This window comes from Mauremys mutica, chromosome 1 (assembly GCF_020497125.1).
Source record: "Mauremys mutica isolate MM-2020 ecotype Southern chromosome 1, ASM2049712v1, whole genome shotgun sequence".
Lineage (NCBI taxonomy): Eukaryota > Metazoa > Chordata > Testudines > Geoemydidae > Mauremys > Mauremys mutica.
In genome coordinates this window covers 80,304,170-80,318,483 of record NC_059072.1, presented here as the reverse complement: position 1 = coordinate 80,318,483, position 14,314 = coordinate 80,304,170, and the positions used below count along the sequence as shown (strand labels likewise).

The 14,314-nt window shown below is 38.4% G+C and overlaps 1 protein-coding gene across 6 annotated transcripts in view; it reads left to right on the top strand.

The window, feature by feature from the left end:
* POC1B (POC1 centriolar protein B) overlaps positions 1 to 14,314 on the top strand; it is a 148,919-nt gene that overhangs the window by 27,412 nt on the left and 107,193 nt on the right. For all 6 annotated transcript variants that reach the window (XM_044980371.1, XM_044980361.1, XM_044980387.1 and 3 more), the window contains exons 7-9: positions 56 to 189; positions 1,220 to 1,288; positions 8,985 to 9,137. In XM_044980371.1, coding sequence (XP_044836306.1) covers positions 56 to 189; positions 1,220 to 1,288; positions 8,985 to 9,137 — 356 coding nt within the window. The remainder of the gene's footprint in view (positions 1 to 55; positions 190 to 1,219; positions 1,289 to 8,984; positions 9,138 to 14,314) is intronic.

Here is a 14,314-nt window from a genome sequence, read left to right as displayed (position 1 = left end):
ATTTTTATTTTCAATAGTTAGTATCAACATCTGAATTTTGTCTCTTGTGAATTAGTTCACAGAGGAGGAGTTAATTGTGTATCATTCCATCCTTCTGGTAACTATCTCATCACTGCTTCTGCTGATGGTACCCTTAAAATTATGGATCTCTTAGAAGGAAGACTTATATATACGCTTCATGGACACAAGGTATAGTAGTACTTAGTAGTTCTTTTTTTAACTGAAATGTTAGTAGATTTTATCATATCAATATGTTTAATAACTTCATTAGAGGAGAAATAATACACTTGCATAGTGCACTAATGATGGCAGTTATTTGCCAGTGCATGACATTTTCAATGGAAAACAAACTCTTGCAGTAATGCAGCTTCTCACAAGTTGACTGAAATTGCATGACTTTACGTGACAGTCATGCCACTACAGTGTATGTGCTTAGTGCTGTGTAACAGTTTTCATACTGAATTAATATCTGAAATCAAGAGGGTTATGTTCTTCAGTCATTTGCAGATGAACAACTAATCATCTAATAGATAAGTACATGTGCTGTATAAACCTTCTGTAGTTAACGGAGGAGTGTGTGACAGTCTTAACAAGAACCTCCTATCACCACTTTCCTTTTCTTTCTTCCTCCCTAATATGCAGCAAGCCCTACTTTCTGATTGAATTATTTATGATAAAAATATCAAATATATAATAAAGTAAATATAAAGTAAAATAGATATGGGAAATACAGTATTGTTTAAAATAATAAGTAATACGGCAATAATCATGACCTAATATTTTCCTGTGATTTGTAGTAGTCATCTTTCACTCAACTTTAATTTTGTAGAAATCATCATTGCAATTGGACTATATCTCATTAATTGTTTGCAGTGTTGTTGTAGCCATGTTAGTCCCAGGATATTAGAGCGACAAGGTGAGTGAGGTAATATCTTTTAGTGAACCAATTTCTGTTGGTGAAAGGGACCAGCTTTCAAGCTGTACAGAGCTCCTCCTCTTCAGAAAGTTGAAAGCTTGTCTATTTCATGAACAGAAGGTAGTCCAATAAAAATATTACCTCATCCACTTTGTCTATCTTATTCATTAGCCTTAGAAAGTTGTTGCAGTTCTGGAGTTCTGTTGAACAATAGATGACTATCTATATTTCAATGTAAAGAGAGAGACTGTAATAGAAATAAATTATTTTAGCATATTACTGAACTTGCTTTTAATTTTACAGGGACCTGTGCTTTCTGTGGCCTTTTCCAAAGGTGGGGAAAAATTTGCATCAGGTGGAGCTGATGCACAGGTTTGTTTAAAAACTTGAATTTCTATATAAAACAATTATTCTTTCAGTATTTATTACAGCGAGTGAATGAGTTAAATAGTGTTTTGAAACATGAGAATTACAGTAGACTTATTTGATCCATTTTTCATGTTTTTAGTAATTGTTTCTAGTACAAGTTTAATTTGCGATATCTTATTTTTGTTTTGTGTAATAAAATTACATTTTTACAGTCACCAGTTCCAACTGAGTATTACCATAAAAAAACAGGACTGCACTCAATTTGTATTTTATGAGTCCTATATCATAAGAAAGACATCAGAAGTAATGATTCAAGTTCAGGGAAACAATGTGGATCATAATACAGTAATTCAGACAAATCTCTTCTATTCAGAAGTGCACAGCAGGAAAGTAATTTTGCTGTTACTAGTGTGCTTTGATTAAAGATGATGATTTTGATGATATGCACAGAGGATATATATATCTACATACATGCTCTGTTTGCTAGGTTGTCCCTTCTAATTAGAGGAAGGTACCTAGTCTGTTAGTGCACAAATTAATGAGATATTAGAAAATTTGGACTGAGATGGGGTAAAATCTGTTTAGATTATTGTTCTGCCAGTTTAAATTAGCCAAAGCACTAGATTTCATATAGAGTATCAGTTTAATAATTCCAGGCAAAATAAGTTTTATTAAACCAGTGAGTCATATAATTAATCCTTATCTCAACTGTGGGTGCAGTAGGTTGTGCCACTGTGGGTAAATCTGGTCACTATGAAATGCCACCATATCTGGTCTTAGAGCCGGTTCTCCAGGTCTTTACATCATAAAAGAATAAAGGGGCACAATTAAGGAAGATAGAAATCATTTAGCACTTGGATTAGAACTTTATAGTCTGTAAAATGCTTCCTCAGTATTAGGTGGCAACAACAAAAAAAGAACAAAATATGTTTTGGGAGCCCATGATGTAGGCACAGAGAACAGCTTTGTGGAAGTGACACTCCGGGGAGTTACTACAAACATGTTTCATATTTTGTTGGGGGAAGAAAAGGGTGGCATTTTACTCAACAACTAATAGAAAACACAGCTCGAAGGAATAAAATTCAAACTAAAGACTCAGGTGGTATTAGAAAGAAGACACTACTGTCTTACGTAAGTGCAATCAGTTGCAAAGAACCAGAGATGTAGCTTCACGTGGCACCTTTTCTAGAAATAAGTTGGGGAAACTCAAAGGAAATAAAAGAACTGCTGACATGACAATGAATCTGCAACAGCAATCAAAAGACTGGCAAATATTGGAGAGAAATTAATTCTAACTGAAGCAAGGATATTGATGCTGGAGGATTTTGCTAGTAAAAAAGATTGAAACTTGACGTGGAAAAAATTTGCAGAAAGACACGTGGTCAATAAATGAAATCATTATGAAAATGAAGCTAGATGTAACAACTAAAATATTTGAGCATAAAAGGAGGAAATCTTACCAAATTTGTGCAAATACTTTTTCACTTTATTATGTGCTAATTAAAGACTGCAGTTTGGAGGTGAAAAAAGCACACCAAATAGTCGTATAGTGAAATTGTTATGGTAAGCTTAATAGTCTTCAAAAGGTACAAAGTTCTTATGAATTTACCTGTCAAGGAACACAACACTTTATTTATCCATACATCTCAAGATGATGAATAGGGCACTTTGCATCTCTTGGATGCTCTTCACAACCATGAAGGATAGAAACATTTTAATCTACAGCCTCTTGAGCATTTATTCAATGACAAAAATACTCCATTATTTCAATGGGAGTAGAAATGGTTAAAAATAACAATGTTAATTAAAAAAAAAATTAAAGTAGCCTATACCTTACATTTTGCTGCACATGAGAAGTGAGTCAGACTTCAGATCTGAAAAATTACTAGGAATTTTATTTGCATTAAGGAGCCAAAACAGATTTAGCAAAAACAATTCTTAAAGGGCTCATTGTAAAATAATTATAATTAATAAACTAATTAACAGATTTACATGGAAATTCTGAGGAGTGTGTTTCTTACTAAAAAGAATAAATGCTGTTCTACGGAGGATACAGTACATTATTCTGTGAGGGGCATATAAACCCTCCACTGTAACAGCCAGGAAGGGGTGAATGGGCAGAACAGTTACTTCCCAAGCTGTGACTAAGCTGAGTTGAGATAAATGGCTGTTCTTGGCAAGAAGAGCCTCCAGAATAAAAGAGAACAGAACAGGGAGGAGAACTCCCAGGAAAAAGAATTTAAAGAGACTTCCCAAACAGTTGGAGAAGGCTCATGGTGCAAGGGGCTGCACGCAGACAAAGAACTCAAGGGGACAGTCCCCTTGGACACGCTGGCAGCATGCAGCCTCTTGCATCAGCCTGACAGCAGGAAGTGGCACAGGGAAACAGCAGGGAGTCTATGGAAGCACTCTAGATGCTTAATAAGAGTCCCTGGGCCAGAACCCAGAGAAGAGGGAAGGCCTGGGTTCCCACACTGATCCTCCAAAGTTATCAAACCTACAGTGGGGCTGCCAGGTCATTAGACTTCTGCTTTATTGGAGTCTTTATTACTCTGGAAGGGATAGGACTATAGATGACCCGACTGGAGGGCTGAGTCATAAAAAGGGGTGCAAGCTACCTCAGTCTCAGAGTGAGCAAGGATGCGGGCACCAGAGAGAAAGAGACTGCTCAACTATGCTCAGCCCAGGGAGGTTGCACTGGCCAGCCAGTGACCGCTCTATAATTCTCAAAAGAGGTTTTTAATTCCTGGTCTAAGCTGAAATCTCAACTCAACTTTCTGGAACTGCTATAGTGCTTCTCTAATAATCTCTACACTAAATGTATTCATTTTAGGGGATGTCTGGAGGTAATTATTAAGACTTTTTAGTAAATAGCTACAGTTAGTAGCACAGTTGATGGACATAAAGGACACAGATTTCCCTGTAGTAATTCCTTAGGAGATCTAGTAACATTTGTCATCTGTTGAAAAGGCTACTTTATGTAAAGACAATAGAACAAAAATGTCTTCCAAAATTTGTCGTTATGAAGTGGATTATTTTGTCCAATTACATGGAATAGATAAAGCTCAATCAGATGTCACTTGCTTACATTTCCAGTCTATATGGAGGTTTAAATTGGAATTTGTTTTGGATTTTTTCTTTCCTTTTAAAATGCTTAAGAAGCATGGTTGAGTGATGCTTTTGCGCATCTTGAAATCCTCACCTTCCCTCCCCCGCCGCCCACATTACATAGTATTTTCTTTATAGCTGTCTGTCTTCAAGCTATTCTGTGTTACAGTATTGGCATCTCTTGTTGTATTAAAGGTTTTTTTTTTTAAATATTTTTTAACTTTCACATAAATCTCTGCATTGTAGATATTTTCAGTTCTTAAGGGAGCACCTAATTTGATGCAAGAGAATCCTGCATATCACATGCTTTTTTATTTTGGTGGTATTGTTATTACATGACATTTTTGTGAAGATTTTCCATAGGAACATACTCCATATCATGTTGGCTATTGCTCTCGAAAATGTATAAAGTCTCTCTGTCAATCCTATTTTACCCTGTTTTTATTTACCTTTCAAAGAGCTCTCTTTCTTTCCCATTCATAATTCTAGCCAGTTATCATTTTCTTGGTGCCCTGTGTATTTTGCTACAGTTTACATTAATATATCTTAATCTTTAAAATTTGGCACAACAGACCATGGGACCTTTCATTTTTCTTTTTTTAAGAGTAGCAGGCTATAGTTATTCACATGAACAGTGTTAACCAAATTCTGTCCAGTGAGAAGAGGAAATGGCGTAGGTAAATTGAGTGGTCACCCACAGAGATGAAAGGAGGAATGTAACAGGGTCTACAAACCCTGTACTGAACATAGACAGAGCAGGGAGGAGAGTCCCTCCTTTTTACAAGCAAGCATCTTGATCACAACCCCTTGCAGCTGCCAGACCTACCAATGATGGAGGCAGGCACCCACAGCTGCAGCCAATAAAGGAAATAGGGTCTGCTATAAAGAGAAGAGGGCAGAGAAAGAAGGGGAGGCAGAAAGGCCTGGGGTAGCAAAGTGGTGACAGCCTTGCACCAGGTTGCCTCCAAGAAAACAGCCAGGAGACTAGCAGAGACACACACCTAGGAAGTGACAGGCTTTAAGAAATGTATGGGTGCAAACACTGACCTCACTGACAGCAAGTTAATGGGGGGAGGCAGTTAGGTGAAGCTGAGGCCCCTCGAGAGGCCACCCCGAGAGGCCATGATAGCGAACAATTCCATAAGGAATGTGTAACCTTCTAGGACCAGAGTTTTTGTTTTTTTTTCTTTAAATGTTTTGTACAGTTGACACTTTAGATTTCCACTCAAGAAGCAGCAGTATGGAAGAGGTGAGACTTGAAACAATCGTGTAATGCAGATTTTTAATAGTCAAAAGTAACAATAACAGTCCAGTTATTTGGCAATAGAGTAAAGGTTGAACTGCCCAAAAACTACGTCAGACTTTCTTCCAAGAATTAATAAGTGATGAGCGCATTCTCTGTACCCTACCTGTCTCTGAAAAGGGCATGTTCTGTGAAAGCTCCCAGTCAAGGGAGTAGTCAAATAGTTAACGTTACTGAATTTCCATGAACCCTTTTTTTTCTTTTCCTGCTATACACACAGTTATTGTAATTTCCTCCCCACAAACATTTTAGTACAGTTTCCCTGGTCTCTGTCATGACTCCAACAAATAACTTTTGAGGAGCTAGTCAAGAAGCTATAAAATGAACATGTGAACAGAGCACTATATTGTGTCTTCTCCATACCAATCTTTCTTAATTTGAAGAGAGGCTACATAATTGTCAGATTTTGTTCAAACTGGCATGTTGGAAATAATTTCCCCAATAGATTTATCAAGGTTTGCCAGGATTCTTTTTCCACGCAAACATTTCTTTCGTATTCCAGAGTTCATTTGGTGTTGGTTATATCAAAAATAACAATATAACTATATACACACTTATACGCTGTATCTTACTAACAATTCAGTTATAAGCATTGGCCAAAATACTTACAACAGAATCAGGCCCTGGGTGATACCTTCTCATCATGGTGTGATTCCAGAGGGGTAAGGAAAAGCTCTCATGAAGACATTCATTCCTAAAAAAAAAAAAACCCTGATTTTTATATACTATAATAAACAAGTGATGTCATTGCTGGTAATTGGACCTTAGCTAAAGCCAAGGAAAGGAATTTTTGGGCTGAGCCCTGGACCTAGCACCCAATTGACCATGTTTTCTTCATTTCTGTTACTTCAACCTAAACCTTAAATAAGATAACACTAGTATTGCATGGGTCATTACATCTTTAACAATCCTCCTTTCTTGTGATCTCATTCTTTTTGGTCAAATGCTTTGGGCCTATCACTCATGCTAATATCTAAATCCAACTTAAAACAATATCTCATTGAGGCCAAAACTAGGCCTATAGTCCTACATGGAGTCCTTCCACTAAAGAAATTTAAAGGAAACAGACATTTGATTTGGTACTGCATGACATTTCAATTAAAAAAAACACTAGAACAATACAAAATTAACATGGCCCATATTAAATGGATTAAAAACTGAGTAACTGATGGGTCTCAAAATGTAATTGTAAATGGGGAATCATCATTGAGTTGTGTTTCTAGTGGGGATTTGAAGGGATTGATTCTTGGTCTAAGGTATTTAATTTTTATCAATGACCTGTAAGAAAACATAAAATCCTACTAATAAAATTTACAGGTTACACAAAGATTAGGTGAGTGGTAAATAATGAAGAGGACAGGTCACTGGTACAGGTAATCTAGATTGTGTCCAGTTTACCAAGCAATCAAAAATGCATTTCAGTATGGCCAAATGTAAGGTCACATATAGAAACAAAGAATGTAGGTCATACTTACAGGTTGGGAGACTCTACCCTGAGAAGCAGTGATTCCGAAAAGGACTTTAGAATCATGGTGGATAATCAGGGCAACATGAGTTCCTAGTATGGTGCTTTGGCCAAAGGGCTAACACAATTCTCGGATGCATGAATGAGGGGATATTGAATAGAAACTGAGCAGCTCTATTTACTTTGTATTTGGCTCAGGTGGGACGGCTGATAGACTATGGTGTCTAGTTCTGGTGTCCAAAATTCAAGAAGGATGTTGAAAAATCAGAGGGCTCAGAGAAGATCCGTCTACTAACTGAAGGATTGGAAAACGTGTCTATAAGAAAATACTTAAGGAGCTCAATCTGTTTGGCTTATCAAAAAGAAGGTTGAGATGACTTGACAATAGTACTTACACGGGGAATGGAAATTTGATAATAGAGGGTTCTTCAGTATAGCGCAGATCCATATAACAAGATCAAATGATTGGAAGTTGAAGCTAGGAAAAATTCAGATTAAAAATAAAGTGATTTTTTTTAACTGTGATGGAATTAACTATTGGAACAATTTACCAAATATGGTGGTGGTTTAGGCTTAATCAATTTTTTCCCTTTATAAAATTTGACAAAATCATTGTTACTTACAGTGTCTGAACCTATATTTATGCCATGCAGTAATAACAGAGAAGACAGAATTGGTAAACAACCCAAGTTACCATGTTCTGGGGCCCTGGGAAGTCCTTTCATCTTCCATGATGGTCATTGCCTCCTCTGATCTCCTAGTCTGGTCCTTTAGTCCTGTACTTCTGTTTCTGGTTCAGTGTTTCTACAGTTTGGACCTTGTTCACTTAGGTCTTTTGTACCTTTCTGTGTTCCAAATTACTTCATTTTATCCAATTGGCCGTAGCACATTAGCACATCGCCTGTTCAATTTTTATATGTACCAATACATTACATATGAGTAAGCTTCAGTTACCCAACTTCTGCATTTTTCTGGATAGTTTTGCAGGTTCTGGATCATGTTGTTCTGTGTCACCATGTTCCTGGATCTTCCCAGAAAAAGGGGTTTTTATTTATCATTACATGATTGTGTACCTCTTACTTGCATCTTCCAACACAATACATTACTTATCTTGACAGCAAATAACATCATCTTAAACAATTCAGCAATTTTATATCAAAGAATTGACAAAACCACACTCATACCAGTCAAGGACTTGACCTAAGTGTTAGCTTATCTATAATTAATTATTCATCATTACAAATTAGTAAAATATAGCTATATCAAAGCTCTTAATCTTATTTAACAATCCTTCATTTTCTAGTTCAGTATAAGTATGTTACCCTGTTTTATTCTTTAATCTATTAGAATTGGGGTGGGGTCTGGAGCATATGCTATAATTCGTTAACATTTCTTTATCTTCTGCAAGCATAGGTTTGTCAGGGGACAAACCCTTATATTTATATTTCAGTTCAAAGTCCAAAACCTTATATTGCCAAGTCTTGTTAGGGTTTTTTTTTTCTGTTACAAATTTTGAGGTGCTTGTATTTTTAACTGTAATCAACAGAATATCACTAAACAGTTATGGTTTGGATATTAGAATATGCTGAAAGTAAAATTCATAACATTGAACCTTTATTATTTTAAACAGTGTTTTTGCCTTTAAAATGATATTGTAGGTTCTTTATGGAAATTGCACATAGCTATTGTATTGCAATTTGGAGAGCAGAAGATTTGCACCATTATTTTTTGAAAATCAAGTTCTTGTAGTTTTCCTTTTGGATAGTTATTTTCCTTATTTAAAAAACTATTCAGTTTTAATAAGGTTGATGCTTGATTTACAGGTATTACTGTGGAAGACCAATTTTGATACATTTAACTATAAGGAAGTTCTTAAACAACATATTAGAAGAATACATACTGATGACCCACCTCACCTTCTTGATATTTATCCAAGATCACCTCATCCCCATGATGGGCAATCTCAGTCAATTGAAGTAAGTTCCATGATTATCCACACTAATATTTACAGTTTCTCTCTCTAACGAACATTGGCTGTCAAAATACCATTTCTGCTGAGATGAGGCCTGTGTGGCACCAGATAATGCAGTGCTAAGCAATTTCTTGTCCTTTATTATCAGTATCAGCGTTTTCTTTTTTTCAAAAAATATAAATTTTTTAGAAACAGACACTGAATGTATTGAAATATCTTTATTAGCCTTTCTAAAAGTTATTGACATCCTCATTTTCATAATATGAAAATAAGACTTATGATTATTATAATTCAGAAATTATTCCCTCTCATTAATGACACGTAAAACAATGAACACTGTAAAGATTTAGAATTGTTTAAAGTAAATTATCAGGTGTGGCTTGATCAATTTTTTTTTTCCTATCACTGCAAATTCTTGATCGTAGTGAGGAAGATTTGGGTCTATATTTTGGATACAAGCTCTGTGTTCTTGTGAGCAACTAAGGGCAGAAGGCTGTCTCTTGGCATTTCTCATTAGCACTAACTATACTTGAAAGTTTGTGGTACTTCACTTTGTTGGCCCTCATGTTTATAATCAGACAGAGAGAATCATAGAAGATTAGAGTAGAGTTGGAAGAGACCTCAGACGGTCATCTAGTGCAATCCCCTGCTCAAAGCAGGACCAACACCAACTTAATCATCCCAGCCAGGACTTTGTCAAGCTGGGCCTTAAAAACCTCTAAGGATAGATTTCACCACCTCCCTAGGTAACCCCTTCCAGTGCTTCACCACCCTTCTAGTGAAATAGCTTTTCCTAATATCCAACCTAGACCTCCCCAACTGCACTGGAGACCATTGTTCCTTGTTCTGTCATCTGTCACCACTGAGAACAGCCTAGCTCTATCCTCTTTGGAACCCCCCTTCAGGTAGTTGAAGGCTGCTATCAAATCTCCCTTTACTCTTCTTTTCTGCAGATAGTTATGCTAGCTGTAACATTTTGTCATATTAAAAAGCAATGGTTTCAGCATGATAGCACAAATAAAAAATGTGACAAACTCAGTCAGCAACAATATGTAGATCACCAATAATAACTTTGGCAATTTATTGTTGTTTCTGTGATTTAAGTCCTCCATTCTAATGTCTGATTCAGTCAGCAAAATTAAAAAAATGTTACAATGTTACCAATAGATAATAATGAAATAAGTACTGTAACTTCTCTCCAGCTGTTTCATATGGTATAAATGGTCTTTGATGAATTATCAGAGCAGCAAATAATAATGCTGGTGATAGCAAGAGGTTGCCTTAAAATTTTGAATGACCAATTATTAGCTAAATCTTTGAGGTGGCATTTGTTAGTAAAAGCATTTACCATCTCTGAAAGTTTCCAGATCCAGTGTACTCAGTTTCTATGTGAAAGAAATTGTTTTTTGGGTTTTTTTTTTAAGAACATTGAGACTTGCAAACTAAGATGAAAATTTAGTGAGGAATTTATCCAGTCCTGCTTAAAATTCAGATGCATTATGTGTCTTAATGCACGGCACCAAATTCCATCTTTATAGCTTATAAAATTTTACGATTTTGATAAATTAACATAATTTAAAATGATCAGTCTGATGATTGAGATTAGGAGTAACCAGATCTCCAAGTATTCTGCACTTCTCAAAAGTAAGCTTTCATTTAAAAAAAACAAAAAAAACACCTTATAAAGAATATGTCTACAATGTGATGAGACTCATGGCTAGCCAAGGTAAGCTGGCTCAGCTATGGGGCTATAACAGTACAGTGTAGATTAGGGATGGGCAAACTATGGCCCATGGGCTGGATCCGGCCCCTCAGGACTTTGGATCTGGTCCACGGTATTACCCCCCGTGGCGCCGTGGGCCCCGTGCCGCTCTCAGAAACAGCCGGCACCACTTCCCTGCGGCCCCCAGTGAGGGGGCAGAGGGCTCTGTGCATTGTCTCCAGGCACCCCCCCCACACAGCTTCCATTGGCTGCAGTTCCTGGCCAATGGGAGCTTCAGGGGAGGTACCTGGAGGCCTGGCAAGGGCAGCGCGCGCAGAGCCCTCCGTCCTCCCTCCCCCTGGGGACACAGCGCTTTCTGGAGCAGCGTGGGGCTGAGGACAGGGCAGGCATGCAGGGAGCCTGCCCTGGCCCTGGTGCATGCCGCTGCCACCCTGGAGCCACTTTAGGTAAGCGGCGCCGGGCCAGAGCCCAAACCCTTCCTGCCCCTCACCCCCCAACTCCCTACCCTGAGTCCCCTCGTACACCCCTCACCCTTCCTCCCTGCCCTGAGCTTCCTGCTGCACCCTGCACCCCTGTGCACCCCAACCCCCTGCCCTGAGTACCCTGCCGCATCCTAACCCGCTGGCCTAAGCCCCCTCCTGCAGTCCGCACCCCTCTGCACTCCTGCCCTGAGCCCCCTCCTGGACTCTGCATCCCTTCTGCACCCCAGCCCCCTTCCCTGAGCCCCCTCATACATCCTGCACCCCTCCTCTGCCCCAATCCCTTGCCCTGAGCCCCTTCCTGCAGCCTGCACCCCCTCCCGCACCGCACACTCCCTCCCGCACCCCAACCTCCTGCCCCAGCCCTGCATACAATTTCCCCACCCAGATGTGGCCCTCGGCCCAAAAAGTTTGCCCACCCCGTGTGTAGGTATTCAGGCTTGGGTTGGAGTCTGGGCACAGAGACCCTGTGAAAGAGATGTGCCTCAGCCCAAGCTCCACAAACCTGAGTCAGCTGACTCTGGCTCTGAGACTCAGTGCCTCAGGTTTTTTAATACAGTGTAGACATACCCATAGTTGCTGAGATAGTCTTGAGAATGTCTATAGGGTGTAAATCAGGGGTTCTCAAACTGGGGGTCAGAACCCCTCAGGGGGTCGTGAGGTTCTTACATGGGGGGTTGCGAGCTGTCAGCCTCCACCCCAAACCCCGCTTTGCCTCCAGCATTTATAATGGTGTTAAATATATTAAAAGTGTTTTTAATTTATAAGGAGGGATCACACTCAGAGGCTTGCTATGTGAGAAGTCTGAGAACCACTGGTATAAATAGATCCAGTGTTGTCTTCCTGTGTTAACAAGAAGCCTGAAATAGTAGCTCTGAATTGTCCCATTCATCTTAATTAAGACCTCCTGATTGTGTAGCTGCAAATATTGGCATTTTTCAGATATGCCATAAATTTTACCATTTTGGTTGATGCAAGCATCTGATATTTTATCTTGTCTCCATGACCTGGGGCCTGATTGTTTCTGCCTCTTACTACCCATCTTCCCCACAAGGAGGAATTAATTGGATTACAGGTCATACTTCCTCCATGTTCATAAGCTAAACAATTTAAGAATTTCTCCCAATAGATCAGACTATAGGTCCATGGAGCCAGAAAGTTAGGGAGCCAGAGCTGGAGTCCGGTTTACAGCCTGTGAACAGAGAAAAATTAGAAATATAGTTTGAACTACCTAGAGAACAACACAGAAGTCAAGGCCTGGAAAAGTGAGTTGCTGAAGCCAGCTGCAAGCTTCTCTCTTTCTTGGCCTAAATGGGGACAAGAAGGTTCTGAGCCAGGCCACCTAGTCGATCGCTCTGCAGGAGTTGAGGCCCACAGATTGGAGCTGGGTACCATATTTGAAAATAAGCATTGATTTATTTTACATCTGAATATCGTAAACCCCTAAATTGCCATTGAATGTTTTTCAAGGCATAACTGGATGGGAAAGCGTGTTTGGACTACAGAGTAATTTTAACATTACTGTAGAACAGTGGTTCCCAAACTTTAACAACCTGTGAACCCCTTTCACTAAAATATCAAGTCTCACGAACTCCCCCTAAAAATGAATATTTCCAGGGATTTTCTCCTTTATCTGATTATAAAAGCAGCGATCTTGGAAATATAAAATTTGTTTTTATGACATGCTTATTATACACTATTTATTATTTATTGTTACAGTATTTTTATTACATTATGAAAACAGCAACATTCTTCCAAGATCTCACTTTCGTAGCTTATATCATTTTGAATAAGCCTATTATAAGAGAAGGCTCCTAGGCTCAAGCCTATTATAAGAGAAGGCTCAAGGAGTATCAGATGTGAAACAGCATGAAGATATTTAAGAAGCCAACTCAAAGCGTTCCTCCTACACAAGCATTCAGGTCTTGAGCAGTCCAGGCAAACAATGCACGTTACAATAAAGCTTAAACTTGTAACTAGCTGCTTATTTAATTTAAAAAACAGCAAAAAATACTACTTCCCTTTCCATTTCTTATAAGGAGTCTTCAAGTTTAAATCTCCTCCATGTGATAGATATGCTTGCTTTGATCTGGCTAGCTCTCGGAAGTCCAGGGGCTCCGGGCTGCTGGCTCCGTGCTGCCTGGGGTCCCAACGGACAGCTCTGTCAACCATTAGGGAATTTTTTCCCAAGAACCCCCGTACCATTTTGTGAACCCCCAGGAGTTCACGAACCCCAGTTTGGGAACCACTGCTGTAGAATTTAGGCATTCTTGCCATGGAATTTAGTCTCCTTTGGCTATGGAATACATATCGGCGTTGGGAGTAACCAAATAAATTGCTATATGTGCAGTAATTAACATCATAATTATCTAGATAATAATCTAGAATTATAGTAGGAAACACTGAATAAAAAGACTAGATTAAAATCTACACAATACAAAACTGGTTTAGATTTACAGTTAAACTTTTAACGGGAAGAACATGTTCTGTACATAAGGGACGTCTTGTCTTTCATGCAATATGTTTTTTTAAATGGATTTTCTGTGAAAACATAAGTTGTGTATTATTTATCTGGAGATAGCAAGGTTTGCTTTAGGTTTAATTATTCAGGCGTACAGTTGTAGTGTAATATGCTAAGTTATGTGCACCACTCTGGAAGAGACTAAGTTGTGTTTTTTGAGCTTTCTGTATTTCTGCTTTAATTGAATCCTCTGTATGTAGTCGAGGTTTTTAAATGGATGGAAGGTTGAGCTAGTACATCACTTTAAAAAGATGTTCAAACTTGAATGTAATATTCTGTTATATTTCAGTGCATTGTGTTTGTATTATGAGTTTGAATATGTTTTGCTTGTCCAGTTGCACATTTAAATTTTCTGCGTAATTTTAAATCAGCATTTTTCTTAGATGAACAGACTACTAATCCACACTAGGTGGCAGTGAAAATCAGAGAATATTTTCTTGGTTTGTTTTACCTTGAGG